At 44.0% G+C, this 22,115-nt stretch overlaps 1 protein-coding gene across 1 annotated transcript in view; it reads left to right on the forward strand.

The window, feature by feature from the left end:
• Window positions 1–22,115, forward strand: part of LOC124594114 (Holliday junction resolvase MOC1, chloroplastic) — a 1,166,819-nt gene that overhangs the window by 648,465 nt on the left and 496,239 nt on the right. Inside the window, exons 8-9 of the mRNA XM_047132471.1 lie at window positions 1,491–1,688; window positions 12,432–12,906. Coding sequence (XP_046988427.1) covers window positions 1,491–1,688; window positions 12,432–12,906 — 673 coding nt within the window. The remainder of the gene's footprint in view (window positions 1–1,490; window positions 1,689–12,431; window positions 12,907–22,115) is intronic.

Here is a 22,115-nt window from a genome sequence, read left to right on the forward strand (position 1 = left end):
CTGAGATGCCATTTCTTTTCATATTAGGAACCCTTTAGTTGTCATCCGCGGCACCCTCAAAGCACAGCGGTAGCTCGGCGATATTCTACGCTCCGTTTTGTTGCCCTTCATGGCAAGTCATCCTGGTCTTAAATTTCAGCAAGGTGATGCCCGAGTGCACACTGCAAGAATTTCTAATACTTCTCTTCGTGTTTGCCAAACCCTACTTTGGCCAGCAAGGTCGCTGGAACTCACCCCAATAGGGAACGATTGGAGCGTTATCGACGGGGCCCCCCAACCAGCTCGGGATTTTGACGACCTAACGCGCTAAGTGGACAGAATTTCACACGGTATCTATGAGTAGGGCATCCAACAACTGTGTCAACGAATTCCAAGGCAAATAACAGCTTGCGTAAGAGCCAGAGGTGGACCAACGTTATCGACTTGTTCAATCTATGAAACTCTCTTAATAAATCATCAAACACAGACCAACGATGTAAAAACTTTTTTGCTGAAAATAACTTATTCTTATGTTTTTATGTTGGAAATCCTAATATGATACTTAAAAAACTGTATCACCCATCATTTCTTCACATTTTACAGTTAAATTTATTAAATTAGGCGACTTTTTAAAGAATTTAACAGTTTTTATATAGTTAAAATAATTTAAAAAGGAGGTATAATGAATGTAGATGGCGTTGGTAGCACTGGTGAAAAACATTTGCTCGCAAAGAAAGGTCGATTCTAGTGTTGTGTTAACAGATGATGTATTGTTTACTGTCAATCTAACCTCACTTTCCCGTTTCCTGTACATGTGCTCTGTACAATGTCTAATTGTGGCTGTAAAAACTCTGACAGTTTTTGTTATTTGTGGTGAATTTGTGATTAAAAAACATCAAAGAAACATTGCAGAGATTGTGAAAAAGGTTTATCTGTCATACTTTGGATCTGAACTTGGTGATCACGATAAATCTTGGGCGCCACATGAGGTATGTAATGTGTGTGTTGAAGATCTGAGAAAATGGTCCAAAAAGGAGAAAAAAGCCTTTAGATTTGCTGTTCCTATGATATGGAGGGAGCCAAGAAATCATTCCGGCGATTGCTACTTTTGCAGTGTTGATATTGCTGGTCATAATTCGAAAAACAAGAAGGTAATAAGCTACCCTAACCTTCCGTCCGCCATCCGACCAGTAGGGCATGGTGTAGATTTTCCGGTTCCTCAACCACCAGATGATTTAAATTCCATTCCAACAGAAGTATTTTCTGATATCCAATGATTTAGATGAATTGTTGTAGACATCTGTACGAGCTCACACAGAACTAAACAGTGTGACTTTACGCGCAAACCTTCACCGTTTTAATTTGACGACTGATCGGAGGCTGAAAAAAGTTCGCCCTCACAGCTATAATTCCGGGATCTCTCACAACACGTCACGTAACTCTAACAGCTAACATACACGAGAAATGTGACAGAAAGGTGCACACGTAAAATGTAGGACGCGATGTCGCAGGTGACGGTGTCGGCGGACCTGGAATTTCCGCCACTGCCGCCGTCCCCCGTGGAGGAGGCGGAGGACGAATACTCGGAGATCCTGCCGGGGCTGCCGGGCGCGCGCAAGGCCGACCCGCCCAAGGAAGAGGCCGCCTCTTGCCAGCAGCAGCCGCCCCCGCCGCCCCCGCACCAGCACCAGCACCCCCACCCGCCCGACGCCGCCAGCAGTCTCCGCACCCGCTCCATGGACGCTGGTTTCGGTCGCGCCGCCAGGGGCCACGGCAGCCGCCGGGAGGTGAGTCCTGCTTCATGTACCACCACCCACCTGTCGCAGAGCATGGACGTACATTGTGGTTTTGGCAGTTGCATCGTTAGATTTGGAGCTCGTTGCATCCCGAGGTTGTACTGTTGCTCACAGCCTGCGGGTATAGGCTACCGTGGCGCTGGTATTCCCAAAGGTTCCATTGCTGATCATCCAACATGGATGTAGCCATCGTTGTGCTGGCACTTGTTTAGTTAGGTATGGAGCAATGTGCTCTCCGAAATTGCACTGTTGATCACAGCATACGGATATAAATCGTGACACAGGCACCTGTGTCCCCCACTCTGAATCTCACGACACAGTTGCCTGCGCCACGATTTACATCAATTTTATTACTTTATAACTTAGTTAATATGTTAAACACTTGACATTAAGAACGTAAATGAGAAAAAGTTTGGGAAAGGTTTGAAGTTATATTTAAAATTTGTTGGAAATCGTAAAGTGTTCTCGTTATGAAACACTGAATGAATATAGTCCTGGTAGCCTGTGCCCCGTTTTAAGTAAAAACAAGTTTCATGCATCTCAATGTTTATGATGTGACGTAATTTTGGGAGTATGTTCAGTGATACACGTAGACACTGTCTGCAAGTGTGTTGCGAATAGACTTACTGGTAAAGAAGTAACAAATTAAAACGTGGTGTTTGACGCTGAAGTTTTTCTGTGCAACGTTGTGAGCAAAGCTCGTTTCCCACGCAGTTGAATGTCTATGACGCTGCAACTCCTGAACTATGTGTCGTACAGTGATGTAATTTTGCAAGTACATTCAGTGATATATATGGACACTGGAATGAGATTTTCACTCTGCAGCGGTGTGTGCGCTGATATGAAACTTCCTGGCAGATTAAAACTGTGTCCCAAACCGAGACTCGAACTCGGGGGTGTGCCGGACCGAGACTCGAACTCCCGAGTTCGAGTCTCGGTTTGGCACACAGTTTTAATCTGCCAGGAAGTTTCATATCAGCGCACACTCCGCTGCAGAGTGAAAATCTCATTCGGGAAACATGCTCCAGGCAGTGGCTAAGCCATGTCTCCGCAATATCCTTTCTTCCAGGAGTGCTAGATCTGCATGGTCTGCAGAAGAGCTTCTGTGAAGTTTGGAAGGTAGGAGACGAGGTACTGACGGAATTAAAGCTGTGAGGACGGGTCGTGAGTCGTGCTTGGGTAGCTCAGATGGTAGAGCACTTGCCCGCGAAAGGCAAAGGTCCCGAGTTCGAGTCTCGGTCCGGCACACAGTTTTAATCTGCCAGGAAAGTTTATATGGACACTATCTGCGTGCAAAGTTTGTTGCGAAAAGACTCGGTAGTAAAGAAGTGATAAATCAACGTCATGTCTGATGTTGAAGTTTTACTGCGTGAACAGCAAAATTGTAGTAACCGATAAACTTTTTTTCCCTTTCATCATTTTGTGAGGGAAGTCAGAGACGAAAATCTTCGTAAAGTTTTGATATTATGTGTGAAATTTATTGGAAGCCGTTAACTGCTCTCTTTCTCAAATATTTAATGAATAAAGTCCAGATATTTGGCACTGCCTGTTACACTGCCTCAAGACAAACACACAGTTTCTAAGTGTAATATTTACATATTATGTTGAACCTATAACATAGGATATATCTGTTAATGATTAGATTATTACAACATTTTAAGTTTTTAAATTTGACCAATAATTAGGGAAATAACTGCTGCCCCTGGAAGGTGTGGCCTGCAACTGGAACCAAGTTCTGGGTTCCAAGACAGTCGTTTAATAACAGCCAATCATGTCATTCAAATACTACACAGTAATTCTATGAAGCTATGTGAAATAGAATGTACAAATGTAATCAGTAGTAGAGGAGTTGAAAATTTAAATATATTGGAAAGGATCTTGAAGAGTACTATGCATGCTAAGGAAACAGCGTACAAGGAGTTTGTGTGACCTATTCTATAACCCCACTTCAAGAGCCTAGTTGCAGTTTGCATTTGTATATAAGCAACAGTCATTTGCCCTTTCAGTTATGAAGACAATGACTCAGCAATAAAGTCAAAGTAGACAAATTTCTTCACAACTATTTGTGAAAATACTGCTCTGTTCTTTGGGGTAGTGAATATTAAATGCTGGCAATTCCATGAAAATGCATGCATTATATATGAGATATTATAAAAAAATCATATCACTGTTCTGTGTTCCTTTGTTAGATTTCATAAATTTCCGTTTTATGTTTGATTCTTCCTTCTGGTCATTGTGGAGCCCTGAAGGCTTTCATAGAAACAACATTACTAAATCCCACTCATCACTTACGGCTAGACTCAAAACTCCCCAAACCTCTCAGGCAAAATCTAGAGATTTTGTTGTATAGTTTTTTTCTTTCTTTCTTATACTCCTGTGTTAAGTACATGATTTTTATGACTGTTTTCACCTGTTTCTACAGTTGTATCCTGATGATGTGTATTGTTTGTATCCTCCTTCATTTCTGAGTTTTTGTCCCATTATAGGTACACATCTGTTTATTACTACATAGCATTTATTAATGTAAGCTATATTTCACATGTATATTACCTTATTTGAATGTCATACTACTCACTTGACAACCTCACCATGATATTTTCCTCTGAAATCTAAAGCTTACTTTCTAAACCATACCAGGCATGGAAGTATAGTTACAGTCTGCTTGCTGTTGAGTTTCATATCTTCTCCAAATATGTATTGACATACAGATCATACCCTTTCAGTGTTTTACATCATCTGCACTTTCTTTTTCAGGCTACTATCCTCATTACTGACATAGGTCTTTCTTCCACAAATCATTTCACATGTCAGTTTTATTAAATAATAGCCAACACATGTTCGACATGACTAACAAAGATGCCACGTAGAGCACTATATATTTATTCCGCTTTTCTTTTATATTATTTCACATAAATACATGTTTGGCTTTTTTATTTTCATTCTTGATAGTGGCTGAAAAAGTTGTTATTTATTTTTTATGGAACCATTTCGGAAATAGTCATGTTGCATTCTGTCCATTTCTTGACAGAAAATGCCAAAAGTATTTACATAATGTATTGCCAGGTTTTCTTTGGATCACTTTTATTCAGTCCGTACAAGAAAGTAACCCCATAAATTATGATACCTAAAGATAAAAGAATCTGAATATTGTGCTACAGCTATTGACTGAATTTTCAGGCATACTGAAGTAAAACTGTTAGACTGTTTCCAAATTTCTACTATTTATGGAAACCAAATCATTGTCCTCTCTTCAATCAGTATTAACCACTTATGTTTTTTAGTTGTTAATTCCATGTGATATCTGTATATGCCTTCATTACTTACTCTTAGAAGAACAATAATGTCTGGGAAACTTTTCAGTGGTATTCATGCATCTTGCACCTCTATATCTCTTTTGAATGTTTCCTAAAATTTACAGTAATTTTATTTCATTTTCAGTGGTCAATTCAGTTGCTCACATTCATTTACTATTTCTTGCAAAAAATATGTGGTCTACTTTCATAGAAGCTAACACAGGTAATAGTTTCTGTAAAATAATATTGACAAACACTTGTGTGAACACGAGTTCTGCTTAATTAGATGTGTATGATAGCATTTGGAAGGTGAATGTTATTTAACTTACAGCACAGTGACAGGATCAGTAGCGCATAATAATAAATACTGTGATGTTCAAAATTACAACGTATTGACTCATGTTTTGATGAACTACAACATGATTAAAAGATAGATAGATATCTAAAATATCTAATTTAATACTGATAAACCTTAACTCAAACCTTTCAACTAATATGAAATTTCCTGGTAGATTAAAACTGTGTACCCGACCGAGACTCGAACTCAGGACCTTTGCCTTTTGCGGGCAAGTGTTCTACCATCTGAGCTACCGAAGCACGACTCACGCCCAGCCCTCACAGCTTTACTTCTGCCAGTATCTTTCAAATAATATCTTGTAAGACAATCATTCCTAATATATCTTTCCCTTCATTGCTTGTTGTTTAAATGAAAACCTCTCTGAAACTTATTTATTTATTTTTTAGAGCTGAAGAGTGTGTTCAGTGAACTTTCAAACAGGGGCCATTTACATTTTGAATTTTGGGGCCAATCAGTTACTCATAAAGGGAAAAAGCACCTCAACATCTCAGCAATTGCACATGGCTAATCTAAAAATATATACATGTGACTGGATGTATGATTTAATCAGAGATGCTATTTGTGTTTGTGGTTAAAGTTGCTACAAATTTAATAACTGAACTTGTATGTAATGTTGTTATTAATGCTGAGTTCAAAATAATGATATTTCAAATAATGATTAAAAGTATGTAAGTGCAGAAATAAATGAATGACTGCAAACTTTTCTTTAGTTACACTTCAGTTTATTGCATACTAATACTGTCATGACAGAAATATTCCTGTGGGAATCATTAACACACACAGATTAGACTGCATTACATCAGGTCAGATACTATATTCATTCCACAGACTTATAGTGAGCAAATATATAAGGATGTGGAACATGGCAATATAATTCAACAAAAAAACATAACAAATGTTTTAAGTTTGAGTTTGTATTTATTTAAATATAGATAAAAACGTATTACTCTTGTTATCTATGTAATTGACCCAGGTATCCATCAAATCACAGCCTGCAAAATTAAAATTCTATGTCTGCTGAAGTAAGCAGCTGTCAAATACTGACTTTATTCTCTTTGGGTATTTACCAGCAAATGTCATGATCTTTGTTTCATCAGTCAGTATTTTAAAACTGTATGCTTGGCTTTGGATACATAGTTGATTGCTCTCTGAATATCAGTATCTGTTCCTCACATTATGATTTGATTGTAAACAAAGCATTGAAAATGGGCCAGTTTTGTCTAAATATATAGCCTTGGTGTGCTTTAACTTTCAGAGATGCCCTGAGTGATCAATATATAAATTCAGTAAAGTACAAGACAATTGAATCTTTGTTGTTTAGTCCCATTGGTAGACATGACCTTCATGCTTTTACTTTTTAATATTTCTGGTATTATTTTTGTTGCATTGTATAGCCAATGCATTTTAGAAAACAGATAATATCCATCCATTCAATCCAATGCCCTATATCCAGCTAACACTGATTCAAGACTGGTATTGTACTTCTCCAAAGAAGTCAGACAAGGTGATATCCTTTTTTGTGTGTTATTAACTGCAGAAAGTTGGTATACACTCAATCAAAAACCAGAAGGTTCAAGAAGGTTTCTTTTGTAAATTTGTGGTTCTTCCCAATCATCTGTAGAATGATTAGAACATCACAAATCAATGGCAGGCCCTTCCTAAAAATGCATTTGTTTCTCTGTCATAGTTATTCAGTTGTTGAGTCACAATTTTTCTTAAGTATATTATGAATAGAAATTATTTTAATTACAGTACAACATTAACCTTATTTGAACAATCAATGTATGTCAGGAAACACATCATATAGTTCAAGGAAAATACAACATCAATATAGCTAGGCTGGATGCAAATGACTCATGTTACAGCACTGTATTATCTCTTGTTGGAGTCTCCCAGTGGGAAAAGATGCATGATAGACTGTGGAAGATTGTAATGCCATGTGTCCCTAAATTCACATTACACAAGCTAACTTGTTGGACCATAACCAAATTTTCAAAAATTGTTTAGTCATGTTATTTATTACATTTTAGTAAATGATGACATCACAGTTAAGTTAAACTTTTTCCTTTTGTCTTTATCAAAAACATCTAATAAGTTAATGTTTCAAACATTACAAGTTGAACTGATTACTCTTTTATGAAACAAATGCTTGAAGTGTATAGGAGACACCATGACAGTTTGATCACTTTGCTCAGTATAGCACTATGAGTGCTTGAACAGCTGAAACAAATCATGAAAATGAAATGTCATAAACAGAAATAAATCGTTTTTGAGACAAGTCATAAAGAGGAGGTATCAACACCCAACATGTGGTATCGTATACCTCACATGCCTCGTTTCTTCTAAATTTCCTTGTATTGTTTGTACTACTGTAAACTATCATCAGCAACGACCAAATAAAAAATTGCACAAAAAATAACTTTGATGCAGCACACCACACTCACAAATCCATTTCAATATTAAATACGCAGTTAACAGCTTCAGCTGCAGCTTTGATAATTTCACTCTATTTTTGTGTCTATCATCCCTTAGAGTATGGTTGGATGATGTGGTCCGGGATCATTGCTCCATAGTTATGTTTATATCTGTCATCAGTACTCTCTCTGCATAGAGTAATGCTAGTTCTGGTGTGGCATGTTAATATCCTCTGTTAGCACAAAGTGGATATATATATTTTGTGGCCCTGCTGCTGCACGTTACTGATACACAGTAGTCTACAAAACATCAGTTGTTGCAGTAGCAAACTCACACCCCTGGTTCTTTAAAGAATCAGACTCCAATGCATATCTCATGAACCATGTGTCATACAATGATATCATTTTTGCAGGTGCAGTTAGTAGTGTAAGTGGGTATGGTCAAAACGTGTCGTGAATAGAGTTAGTGGCAAAGGAGTAATAAATTAAAAGTAATGGTTTTTCTCCTTTTATCATTTTGTGGGAGTGACAGGTAGAAGCAGCTTTCTAAAGGTTTTGAAATAAAATGTAAAATTTCTCGAAAGGCGCTAAGTGCTCTCATTTTGAAATCTGGATGAATACATTCTGGGTAATTTGCATGCTGTGAGTTGTGATCGCTTAAGACATACACAAAACTTCTAACTATATTACCAATCTTATTGTGTTAAACTTTAAATGTAAGGGTATACCTCTTAAAGAGTAGATTAAGACAGTGTTTTAAATTTTTAAATTCGGTCAATAGCTGTGCAAAATATCGAAAGTCATATTCTTGTTGCCCCTGGAAGCCATTAAATAGGCAAGTTGCAACTGTGCCCCAGGTTAGTCGGTTACTAATATATAAGGGACAGCCGAATGAAAACGAGACAGATGGAAGAAAGTAAGTAACCTCTTTATTATTTCAAAATTAATCGCCACCACTCTTCACACATTTATCCCACCGTGACACAAGATGGTCAGTGCCTTCATGGTAAAATGTTTGCGGTTGCCTATAGACCCACGACTGTACCCGAAGCAAATCGACAGTCACGAGTGTCTTTTTTCAGGGCACTAAAAATACGGAAGTCACAAGGGGGGAGATGGGAATAGTGTGGAAAATGTGTAATCGCTCCCCATCGAAACATCTGCGGTGTAGTCGAAACAACATTGGCAGCATGTGAGTGAGAATTATGACTGGTGCCGTTCGTCAAAATTCTTGAGCGTGTGGACGTCATGGTGTGGTTCAGTCTCTGCAAAGTGTCCACATTCGTCTGTGCTTTAACTATGGCGCTGTATTCGAGAGAGTCAGTGACCACTGGGCTCTTGCAGTCTGTGTGTGTTGTTTCGACTACAATGCAGAAGTTTCGCTGGGAAGCCGTTACATGTCCTGTATGTTCTGCCTGCGGCAGCAGAGACAAAACGCGAGCGACATTCCTCAGTCTGTTTTTATTGGGAAAAAGGAATAAACAATAACATAGCTGATGTCGACAAAGTAGTCGAAACAAAACAAAATTTAAGCAAGAAACAAAATGTGGATCCCAGTTCGGATCTCATAACAGAAGAAAAACGGTAAAATGTCTACCTCACAGGTAGAAAAGAGGAAAACAAGACTACTAGAGAGTGGTTGGCGCAGCATTACCACAAAGCTGTCCAGGGAGGCCAAACCACCGTTACATGACTCTTGAGTGAAAGTCCGAAGCTAATACCCCGATGATCCCGGAGTACCAGCACACAAGGCAGGCATTTGTTGCGTCCAGGATGGCAGATCCCCGCAACTCCGGGCGGCGTGTCATTCTCGCCAACCATGCTCATCCACCCCTAGATGAGCCAAGCCTTGATTTCTCGCCGGCCATGATCATCCACCCCCCTACCCCCACCCCCAGATGACGCCAAGCCGTCTCAGCGATCAAAGGCCCTGTAGACTACGCGCTGCATCAACGATTTGCTTCCGCCACCTTCCTCTAGCCGGGGTTGCACTGGGTTATAAGGTCGACTGGCGAATGGATCTCCTGGGACTATTTTCGATTACGTGAGTGACGTAGAAAGAGAGTCTGCTTGTTGATCGCGACCTCTGGCACTGCTGTCGATCCGCGGTGCTCGGGTAGCGGGCCATGGCCACCGTTGGCTGAGACATAAGTCTGTTTTCGTCTCCGGCAGAGGCCACAGTCGTACCTTAAGCATCTGCTTTAGTTTGACCCGGTGTTATGAAGGCATCCCGCATCTCTTTCCTGTCATGCGGGATGCCGATCTCGCAGGCGGACAGGACGAAAGCTGCATCCTACACATTCCCGATGCGATTTCCATATTTTTGGAGACCTGAAGAAAGACGTGTGTGGCCGTCGATTTACTACGAACGAAGAGGTGCACATCTGGGTGCAATCAATATTCTGTAGGCAACCGAAAACATTTTTCCATGATAGCATTGATCATATCCTCGCACAATAACATAAATTTATTAAGAGTTTCGGTTATTGCTTTTGAAAAAATAAAAATGAACCGTGGATTTATTTTTAAAAAAAGTATACTTAAGAATTTATTTTATTTACTAGCGATTCATCAAGAACATTAACACATTTAATCACACTATGTGAGCGTGGAAGTAGTTGCCAAGGAGTAACTGATGAAATAAGCAAATTATTTTTTTTTAAATGGGAATTTTTTTCAAAGAAATAGATTTAAAATTATAAGCAGAAAGGACCCACTAAATATCAAGTTACAATTAATTCAGAGGCAGAAAGAAACAAATTTTTGTGTGTATGAGCTTTCGGGCTGAGAACCTTGTCGCTCCCTTTTGACACGGCTGTAGTCACGACCGCTCACAACCACCTCTGAAAGACTACACTGGTGCAAATCTGCAACACACTAGATTACCTTAAAGTAAAAGTTTTAACAATTCACACAAGCACATAAACTATGCACCCCGTAGGAGGGATGGAAATGGTACAAAACAATAAAATTAAAAGAATAACTAGCCACCGAAGGTGCGACTTGATTTTAACTTCAAAGAAAAGTCTTACGGTGGAAGGGTGGCAACTTTATATACTAAAATGACCATTTAAATAAAAGCCCATGAAATGCAATCTTATAAAAAAATTATACAAAGTTGGCCAAACAAGTTAACATGCTCTACAGTAGACATTTACCGCCTGTCAAGATGATAGGCAAGATAAAAAGATATTTCAGGAATTAGGCCGTTACACACGAAGCAATAAATTCGTTAACACACCGAATCCGACAAATATGAAAGAGGCAGCTACGAGCGACAGACAGACACTAACTGGCTAACAGATGCGGAGGAGAGACAGACGAGCAAGCTGGGGACGGGAGACTGACCAAGAAAACGAGTAAAATTTAACAAGAGTAAATCACACAACATGTCACTAGTCACGTAACTTCTGATAAAGTGCGATTTCTGAACAAGACCTGGCGCAGCACCCCCAAATCGCTCTCCCGAACCGCCCGCTGGCAGCCGCTTCAACGGACGCAGGAAGGCGCGCCGATCTCCCGTCTTTCCTGGTCCGCACCAACCGACTGACTGCCCGCTGCTCCGTCCGCGACTGCTGCTCCGTCGCGACTGCCCTGCAGGTGCGTCTCCCACTCACTTCCAGACACACGACGGCGGAAATACTGGCTCGGACCCAACCATGCAGAGGAAACACGCCCACTGGCAAAACGACATCCCTGCACCAGGAAAGGAGCGAGCCAAGCTTCACAAAATGGTAACTGAAGGGGCCCAGAAGCGCTCGGAGAACCAGTTACACCACGGCGTCGCAGCTCGCACCGGCCAGACTAACGTCGTGGATTGACTCCTGTTACTCTCGCTTCGACGGCGAAGCCACTCTCCTCGCTATACGGCGCGGCCCACTGGATTCACGTGGCGACCTCACATGCGCCGACGCTCAAGACGGACAAGTCATCTTGTGTCTCAGTGCGCGACCGACAAACCGATCGATCCAACCGCCAACGACCATTGCCTGAGCAAACTTGAGCAGACTGGCGGCCTAAGGCGCAGACTCAGATTCAGGAACTAAGCCCCACCCGGGCGACCATTCACTGCGTTCTCTTACTGTCGGAGTGGAAAGACTCTCATTTTGCTGGCCTTAAAGGTTAATTCGAACGACAGACACTCACTACCTCACAAATTCTGACGAGAGACTGACCCGGATTCCAGAGTCACCCAGACTGACCAACTGGCGAGCTCATAGCGCCCCTTAAATGCACGTGAACGGCAACCTTTCACCCTTTCTTACGAGAGGGAGACACCAAAGCTACGATTGCCGCAGCGGCGCCACCACCAGAAACGGAGGGCGACTGCATCACACTACGCGCTGCGGCGCGCTCTTCAAAACAGCAATTTTTACCACGGCTCAAAAGAGTTAAATAATTTTTTTTTCGAACTGTCGTGTTTTCATTTGACTGCCCTTTATAGATAGTTCCGACACTTTGTGTGTTCGCAGTTAATAATAAATGACGCCACTCAGTGTGTAAGCCATCCTGTGGGATATAACCTTGTCGACAGTTTTACGTCCGCTGTGGGGCGGAGTACTGTAGCCTGGTTTTGTGTCCCCGGCGGCAGGTGCCGTGCGAGCGCCGCACGCTGCCCCCGGAGCTGCCGCCGCACCGGCGGCCGCGCGCCTACGCGCCGCGCTCCCCCGCGGCGCCCTCGCCGGCGCCGGCGCCGGCGCCGGGCGGCCTGCAGACGTCGTGCTCGCTGCCCGAGACGCCCATCTTCGCGCGCGGCTCGGGCTTCGACGTGCCGCGCACGCCCCTGCGCCGCGGCGCGCCGCTGCTGCCCGAGCTGCCGGCCGGCGGGCCGGGCCGCGGCTGGTACCCCCGGCACCGCGCGCGCCCCGCCTCCTCGGAGCACCTGGACCGCCTGGGGCCCGCCGGCTCGGCCGCCGGCGCCCACCACCACCACCACGCGCACCACCACCCGCCCTGGGACGCGGCGCGCAAGCCCACCACGCTGCCGCCCAACCTCTCCCCCAAGTTCTTCCACCGCTCGCCGCGGGAGGCGCTGCGCCGCGTCACCAGCCTCCTCATCCGCAAGGGTGAGTACCTCCCACTCTCGCCTACTCTGCTCTGTCTCTTTCTGTTGTGACGTCGCTACTTCCTCGCCGCAGACGGCGTGACTGAAAAGATAAGTAACTAGCAGGCGGCCTAAATCGGCCGACTGGCTGCTAACTCAGTTCGGCTCGTGGCGCAACTCTGAAACGAGGAACTGTAGTTGTATGCGACCATAGACGATACCGAGTATTATTTGTTGCACTCGGGGATCTTTCGGTTACACTCGGTGTGTCGAGTATACGTACAAGCTCAGAGGAAGATGTCATGTTCTCACAAATGAAGAAACGAAGCACAGTAATAGCCAGTCAAAGTTTTGAGCATATTAAACATCAAGTGACACATCACAATCCACTGATAAGACTTCCAGTGATAACACTACTCGGATTTCCCATCGTTTGTATGAACATAATATATTTCTCTAGGATCCCACTATTAGCGATCCTATTATTTCCCTTTTTTTTTTAACTACGGTGTCAGGTTGCCAGTTTTATGCCACTGATGAAAGTTTGCAGTGAAAATTTAGCTACATTATATTTATTGGTTTTTTGTTGATATTTACTTTGTAAGATGCCAAGAACTACTTACATGAAGTCATTATAGATCACCGAAGTCTCGTTGAGCGAACACTAGGGCTGAACAAAAGTGACTGACAAGGCTCAGTGCATCTTGTAGAGGGTGTGGTATGGATGTATTGGAATAATTAATGTTGGGTGATGGTTTTAAAGTAATTCAAGCGACACGAAAACTTTGTGGAAATGTGTCGATTTACTGGAGGCTAGTTCATTCCACGGAAGTATTCAAAGTTGACCACAGCCGGGTGGTGGCGCGCGGCTGGGGTGCGGTGAAGGAAAGTGACAATAAGCAGCTTAGGATGGCTCAAACTGTGAGAAAGCGGTAACGAGGCGCGGCCTCCAGGTGCCTTAAGATGAGTGACAGTGAGTGGGTGGTTGACCCCATGTTGGTGTACTGGGAAGCAGATGGAGAACTTGTACGCCTGTTGATAAATGTCTGTCATCCTATTTTCAGTGAAACATGCAAGAAAGCCGCGCAAAGCTACGGTGGAGTGGTCAACAGAAGTCGAAATATGCATGTTCGTGACTATAGCAACTTCACGCTGAATTCACGGTCCACAGAGTCTAAACTAAATCAGGTGAAGAGTGCCAGAATGAAATACGCCGGCCTCTGATTGGAACTTAGGACCAAGAAATTTGAAGTACTCTCCTGGGAGTCAGAATTTCGGAAAAATTGGTGTTTTATGCAGATGCTAACCTTGATGGGTGGCCTTAGAGGACCTAAATAGCAGAAGTTGAGAGGAAGGGAAATTTTATGGGAATTTGGTCACTTCCCAGAGCAGGTATTGGTCGGCATTGGGAAGCGACACATAATTAACTCGACTTGCGCTGCAATTGGCGTAAGTGATTTTGCTGGAGCGGAAACTGAGGCGAAGAGCAGACTGGCTGAAGTCTCCGCACAGCTTGCCTAGAGTGCGGACGTGGCATTCTTTATTCAGCTTGCCTGAGAGAGAGTGGACATCTCTGCAGTTTAGGACTCAGCAAACGGAACGATTGAGCTAGGAGATAGAAGGTTTTGGTTCAGCTATGTACTGAGCAAGATAGCTAGGAGTGAATAGACGAGCGCAGCCTTGCAGCACCACGAGGCCGGCCGACGTCCGCACAACGACGACGCCCCGCCACGCTGAGTTTGGTGATATTGCGCCCGCTCTGTCTTGAGTTAGGCCACTGATTAATTTGTTGGATCACGTCGGCAAAGTTTCCATGAGGGTTTCATGGGCCGTGTATTGTAGAATTCTTCTCGCACTTCGCATTACGCTTGGGTCAGTCGATAGGAATTAATTTTGATTTATCGCGCTTTGCTGCACGTAAACGCAATTTATCACCACTGCCTGTCAGGAGAGTCATGTAATGTGATGATTGAAGGTCGTGAGTTAAAATAAATTTGTGCTAATCGACTGCATCTGTTTTCAATCAAGTAGTTGAAATCCCAAGTCACTTTCTTAATTAATTTTATGTTCACATTTGCATCTGGTGTTCAATAGCTGAATATAACATCAATGTGCAACCCTTTTTAATTAAAAGGGATCAATTTTGAGTCAATTAATGTCAACACTGCCACCGCAGTTCAATCGGGAGTCACAGGGCCTTATTACTTTCTTTGCGTTATCCGATATTGCGGCAGTTTTGCACTCTCTGTTGATCCACTAGTCCATTAGCTGGGGTGAACACACGTCAAAACCTGATAAGTGACGAGTGAGGTGTTACAACTTTTATGTCTGCCTGGAATGGTAAACATAAGTTGGAATTGGTAGCAGGACGTATCCAGGCTGTGACGCAAGATCTGATGGCCGAGAAAAAATTAGTCTCAAAGTAAGGCGCCAGCGATCAGGAAGGTTACTTATCTTTATTCTCCACACTGAAGCAGGCACCGTCTATTGCTCACATAGCAAGTGGCTACGTAATTAGGTTCACAATACAATTCCCAAATCCACAGTGCAATCCAAATCGTAACAAAGTTCTAAGAACAGGTTGTCATACAAGATCTATACAATAACACTTCGATATTAACACAGCTAGCGAGCAAGAGCGAGTGCCCCCTGCGTCAGGTCTGTGCTCCCGTTATATCTTGTGGCCATAGAGGGAGCTGCAGACAAGAACTATGGAATGGCGCGACGTCTTCAGCCGGAGATAATGCCATGAATCTCCGGTGGCCGCGACGTGAAGCTAAGGCCGACCACCGCGCATGTGCGGCCGGGCTGAGCGAACGGCAGGGCGCGCGTGATTCCGTTATGTTGAGATTCATTGGGAGAGTGCTTAGAAAATGTAGTCCATCAACAAAGGAGGTGGCTTACAAAACACTCGTCCGACCTATACTTGAGTATTGCTCATCAGTGTGGGATCCGTACCAGATCGGTCTGACGGAGGAGATAGAGAAGATCCAAAGAAGAGCGGCGCGTTTCGTCACAGGGTTATTCGGTAACCGTGATAGCGTTACGAAGATGTTTAATAAACTCAAGTGGCAGACTCTGCAAGAGAGGCGCTCTGCATCGCGGTGTAGCTTGCTCGCCAGGTTTCGAGAGGGTGCGTTTCTGCATGAGGTATCGAATATATTGCTTCCCCCTACTTATACCTCCCGAGGAGATCACGAATGTAAAATTAGAGAGATTAGAGCGCGCACGGAGGCTTTCAGACAGTCGTTCTTCCCGCGAACCATACGCGACTGGAACAGGAAAGGGAGGTAATGACAGTGGCACGTAAAGTGCCCTCCGCCACACACCGTTGGGTGGCTTGCGGAGTATAAATGTAGATGTAGATGTAGACATAGCATTTACAGGTATACTATGCACACTGCTTTTGGTCTCTCACAATAATAATACAGGAAGAATGCTGACTTGGTGCTTCGCGAGAGTGTAGACCTATTTGTTATTAAACAGTGTGTTGCAGATATTGTTAAACATCCCAGCATCTCGTATTTACGTATGTGTTTGTGGAATACTGAGTTCTGTTCGCGCTTTGGAGTGCTTACAGAAAATGCCGAATACTTTCTGCTAATTTTGTTAATTAAGATATGAGTTCCCGTAGAGAGCTAATATTTTCCGACATTTTTGTAGAATGTGATATCGAGTCATTAATGTATAGTCCGACTAATACAGCAATCACTGGAATGACAAAGTGTCTTACCTCGCAAATTATGGTAATATTCGCCGCCATTTTTAAGTAGTGTGTCTCTTATGCTGTTGATGGTCCTCTCACAATGGTGAACAGACGTCAGATGACAAAGCCCACACATTCGCTGTAGTAACAGAAGGCAGAGAACGAGCTTTATTCTTATTCGTCCAGAGAGGAAGGAGGGAGCGGGCAGGTCACAATATCAGTATAAGCAACTTATTGGCATCATCAGATGTGATAAGCCAAAAATAGTGTGATCGTAGTATACAAACTCAAATTACATGCGTTCTGAACATCATGAAATGGTATAAAATATGTCAATGAAATACCCAATCAACGCAAAAAGTTTCGGGACTGGATTAATGAAGAAAAATAATAAAAAAACATTAAGGTGGAGGTTTAATCCTTCAGCAGAGATTTGCTCTCCTTCTCTCTCTCTCTCTCTCTCTCTCCCTCCCTCCCTCCCTCCCTCCCTCCCTCCCTCCCTCCCTCCCTCCCTCCCTCCCTCCCTCTATTCCTCACTCTTTACAATGTTGCATTGGCCCGAATGTCGATTATGTCGTCTAATTTGTATATCGTGACGACACTGTAGATCATTACATCTCAAAATAGCAACAAAATGCTGCAAACGGTAATGCGAATATTGTAGGAATTAGGCGATATTGGTCCAATAAATTATTATACTAACATTTGTGAAGTTGCTTGCTTCTATTTGACAATGTATCATGTTTTAGTGAACCTTCGTCAGATGGCGTAAACCACAAGATGACTATAGCGCCATATCCTTGTGCATATTTTGAAACATAAATAAAAGCCGCGCGGAATGGCAGCGTGGTTTGAGGCATCATGTCGCGGAATGCGCGGCCCATCCCGCCGGAGGTTCGAGTCCTCCCTCGGGCATGGGTGTGTGTGTTGTTCTTAGCATAAGTTAGTTTAAGTAATGTGTAAGTCTATGGACCGATGACCTAAGCAGTTTGGTCCCTTAGGAATTCACACACATTTTAACATAAATAAAACAGTTTGTGTGGTTTCGCCGCCTTTCGGGAGAACGAGTTGTTACATGCCTGCCAGTGCTTCGGTTGGTTGCTTGACGTGACTGTAGCACGTATTTGGCAACAGTTAATGATCTGCTGGGACCTTCCGCCATCAGTCGACATCATGCCCTGAAGATGATGACAATGTGCACTACCGTAATATTTCGGACTTTCAAAAAAATGTTCAAAATGTGTGTGAAATCTTATGGGACTTAACTGCTAATGTCATCAGTCCCTAAGCTTACAAACTACTTAACCTAAATTATCCTAAGGACAAACACACACACCCATGCCTGAGGGAGGACTCGAACCTCCGCCGGTACCAGCCGCACAGTCCATGACTGCAGCGCCCTAGACCGCTCGGCTAATCTCGCGCGGCTCGGAGTTTCAGAGACATCTTGCTGTGGTGGATAGCCCTACCAACATTTAGTCCGTCGACGAAGCCTTAAATGCATGGACGATATTCTACAATTTTTAGATTGTTTATGCTTGATTTTTACTGTCAGTGCCTTTGTAAGGAGAGGTCAAATGAGATTCTAGAGACATCATTGTCTGCGTAGGTACCTATTTTACATCTTTTAACCACATCTGCCTGTAACTTACAAACTCTGTGTAACTGTACGTCGCATCCGTAGTTCGTCGGTAGCGAGGGTTTTGTTCATTTAAGCGCGCTTAGAGGCGTCTGCGGCACAAAGTAATTGGTTACATCCCATTGTATTCGGATACCTCATCGGAGCATGGAACAGAGTGTGGTGATGAAAACTTTGCTATGGTAGTAATGAGTGCTTAAATGTCGGTACGATGCTGAACGGGCCATTAGACACACTTCAGTGTTTACTTTGAAAAAGTTGGTACGGAAAGTGATTCATGTTTGTGAATAGTTGCCACGGCGCTTTGACTGTGCCATCTGCACCGAACTGTGGAGTGAAGCACAAGGATTAATCGTGGAAGTATAGCGATGTTTGAAGTTGAACTGAGTGATTATCGCGACGCACAAAGTATCCTTACACTCGCTAGAAATCAGTCACTAGGCCTGTGTGATGTCGCTGTGAGTGAGATTATAATTTGTGTACGATATTACGGGGTGCAATCACATTAATGTGACCACCTGTCACAGGCATGAATAACCACCTTCTGCAGCGCGGACCGCCGCGAGATGTGCGGGAAGAGACGTACCTACATGGATGTGGAGCCCTGCCGACTCCAGTGCAAAGCTGCTCCATGTTTCTCGGTTGAGAATCCGTGGCGCGAACAGCGCGGTCGAGATAATCCCGAAGATTCTCCACTGGGTTTAAATGCGGGGAGTTTTGTGGCCAGAGAAGGTCAGCAAAACTCATTCTGATGTTTTTTCGAACCACTCACGTACACCTCGAGCTGTGTTACACATTGCATTGTCCTGCAGGTAATGCCAACAAGCCGACGTAAAAAAAAATGCACATAGGCGTGGACACGGTCTCCAAAGATAGATGCATACTTGTCTTGCACCACTGTGCCTTCCAGAATGACGACGTCACCCAGGGAATACCCCGGGCTGGACCCTTCCGACGATTGTCGTGTTGCTTTTCAGACGTTTCACGACGTACACGCCAACGGCCATCTGTCCGATGGAGCATAAAGCGTGATTGCTCTGGAAAGACCACTTGTATCCGCTCAGTGGACGTCCAGTTGGGGCTACTAGCGTGCAAATTTCAGACTTCCTCGTCGATCAACAGCGGTCAGCGTGGGTGCATGAACCAGGAACCTGAACAGACACCCACAGCCATCGTTCACCTCTGTCGTCGATTACCCGAGACGCACCACAGTTGCCTTGGCGCCGGGCTTAGATTGCGCCATTTTGCCATCCTCGGTATATACACTACCGGCCATTAAAATTGCTACACCAAGAAGAAATGCACATGATAAACGGTTATTCATTGGACAAATATATTATACTACAACTGACATGTGATTAAATTTTCACGCGATTTGGGTGCATAGATCCTGAGAAATCAGTACCCAGAACAACCACCTCTGGCCGTAATAACGGCCTTGATACGCCTGGGCATTGAGTCAAACAGAGCTTGGATGGCGTGTACAGGTACAGCTGCCCATGCAGCTTCAACGCGATACCACTGTTCATCAAGAGTAGTGACCGGCGTATTGTGACGAGCCAGTTGCTCGGCCACCATTGACCAGACGTTTTCAGTTGGTGAGAGATCTGGAGAATATGTTGTCCAGGGCAGCAGTCGAACATTTTCTGTATCCAGAAAGGCCCGTACAGGACCTGCAACATGCGGTCGTGCATTATCCTGCTGAAATGTACGGTTTCGCAGGGATCGAATGAAGGGTAGGGCAACGGATCGTAACACATCTGAAATGTAACGTCTACTGCTCAAAGTGCCGTCAGTGCGAACCAAGACGTGTAACTGATGGCACCGCATACCATCACGCCGGGTGATACGCCAGTATGGCGATGACAAATACACGATTCCAATGTGAGATCATCGTGATGCTGTAAACAGAACGTGAATCATCCGAAAAAATGACGTTTTGCCATTTGTGCACCCAGGTTCGTCGTTGAGTACACCATCGCAGGCGCTCCTGTCTGTGAGGCAGCGTCAAGGGTAACCGCAGCCATGGTCTCCGAGCTGATAGTCTGTGCTGCTGCAAACGTCGTCGAACTGTTCGTGCACATGATTGTCGTCTTGCAAACGTCCCCATCTACTGACTCAGGGATCGAGACGTGGCTGCACGATCCGTTACAGCCATGCGGATAAGATGCCTGTCATCTCGAATGCTAGTGATACGAGGCCGTTGGGATCCAGCACGGCGTTCCGTATTACCCATCTGAACCCACCGATTCCATATTCTGCTAACAGTAATTGGATCTCGACCAACGCGAGCAGCAATGAAGCGATACGATAAACCGCAATCGCGATAGGCTACAATCCGAACTTTATCAAAGTCGGAAACGTGATGGTACGCTTTTCTCCTCCTTACACGAGGCATCACAACAACGTTTCACCAGGCAACGCCGGTCAACTGCAGTTTGTGTATGAGAAATCGGTTGGAAACGTTCCTCATGTCAGCACGTTATAGGTGTCGCCACCGGCGCCAACCTTGTTTGAATGCTCTGAAAAGCTAATCATTTACATATCACAGCATCTTCTTCCTGTAGGTTAAATTTCGCGTCTGTAGCACGTCATCTTCGTGGTGTAGCAATTTTAATGGCCAGTAGTGTATTAATCACGGCTGGACGCGAACAGTTTACATAAAACATAGACTTTTTAAAAATGCTTCCACCCTTGACCCGAAAGCCAATGATCATGTTCTTTTTGAAGTGAATAAATCTCTCCATTTCCGAATTACGACAACGACTGCCCTGTTTTCCGCGTTCCGTGACACACGACACACTTTATCCCCTTCCCCCCTCCCCGTCGCCCCCAGTCGTGCATCCACACTCCGTCTGTGAGTGGTTATTGCACACTGGCGTCGGCTACGGGCGGCAGTCACATTAATGTCGCTGGATCGTGTAGTATGTGACAGTACAGGCAGTGCCGCGGAATGAGGAGCAGCTCGCGATAAAAGTAAGATAGGACTCTCAGGTCACAGATGTTAAGCATTCCCACAGCCTAGCTGCGCAGTGCAAAGTGAAATATTCTTTATCCTTCATATGTACTTGTAAGGTGGATGTAATTTCACACCTTACAAGCACTCATCCACATACTTTGCCTTGAACTACGACCACAATTAGACATCATTTGATAGGTTGTACAACGTAAGTAAATATATAAAGGAGACTGACATTGTCAAGTACGCCTTGTAAATATTTGTTAACGTTCATTGCATGAAAGGTGACGGAGTGTCTTTATTATCATACTAGTAGAGGTTGGAACGACAGTGGAAATGAAAAGGCAGGCGGAACTCAAGCCCTAGGTGGAAGGCGCACACAGGTGTCTTGGTCCTGCTTAAACATAGGAAGTAACAAGACGGAAGTTGTGACACCTGAGCGCTGGGGCACAATAGAGTCGCGACCGGCCGGTTTGTAGCCAGACAGGAAGGATTATACTTCGGAAACAACGAAAATCTTGGACGCAGCTGTGAGGAACGAGGAAGCGTCACCTCGGAAACCACGCAGGCTGGGTTATTTCCAAGGATTTTTACTCAGAAGCGTACTATTGTACGAGTGTAGGTTTTTCCTCGCAAACTTTCCGCGCTGGACGACAAAAGACTAAAATATCGTTGGTCGGCGTTCGGAATAATCTGTAGAAAGGGAGAACAGTCCGTGGTTTCGGGAATATGATTCGTTTCTGGAATTACGAGGGTGGAGAGCCATCCTTGCTGGGAGACCAGCGGTGGAGAGACGACGTCTTCAGTTGTGAGCACCCGTGTGTGACGGTCGCTCGATATCAGCTTTTGTTGGTACAGACGGACTTGCTGTCTTTGCTCTCAGTAGAGTTCATAGTTAGAACAGTTAGGAACTGTTCTGTTGCGAAC

Source organism: Schistocerca americana, chromosome 2, assembly GCF_021461395.2.
Source record: "Schistocerca americana isolate TAMUIC-IGC-003095 chromosome 2, iqSchAmer2.1, whole genome shotgun sequence".
NCBI lineage: Eukaryota > Metazoa > Arthropoda > Insecta > Orthoptera > Acrididae > Schistocerca > Schistocerca americana.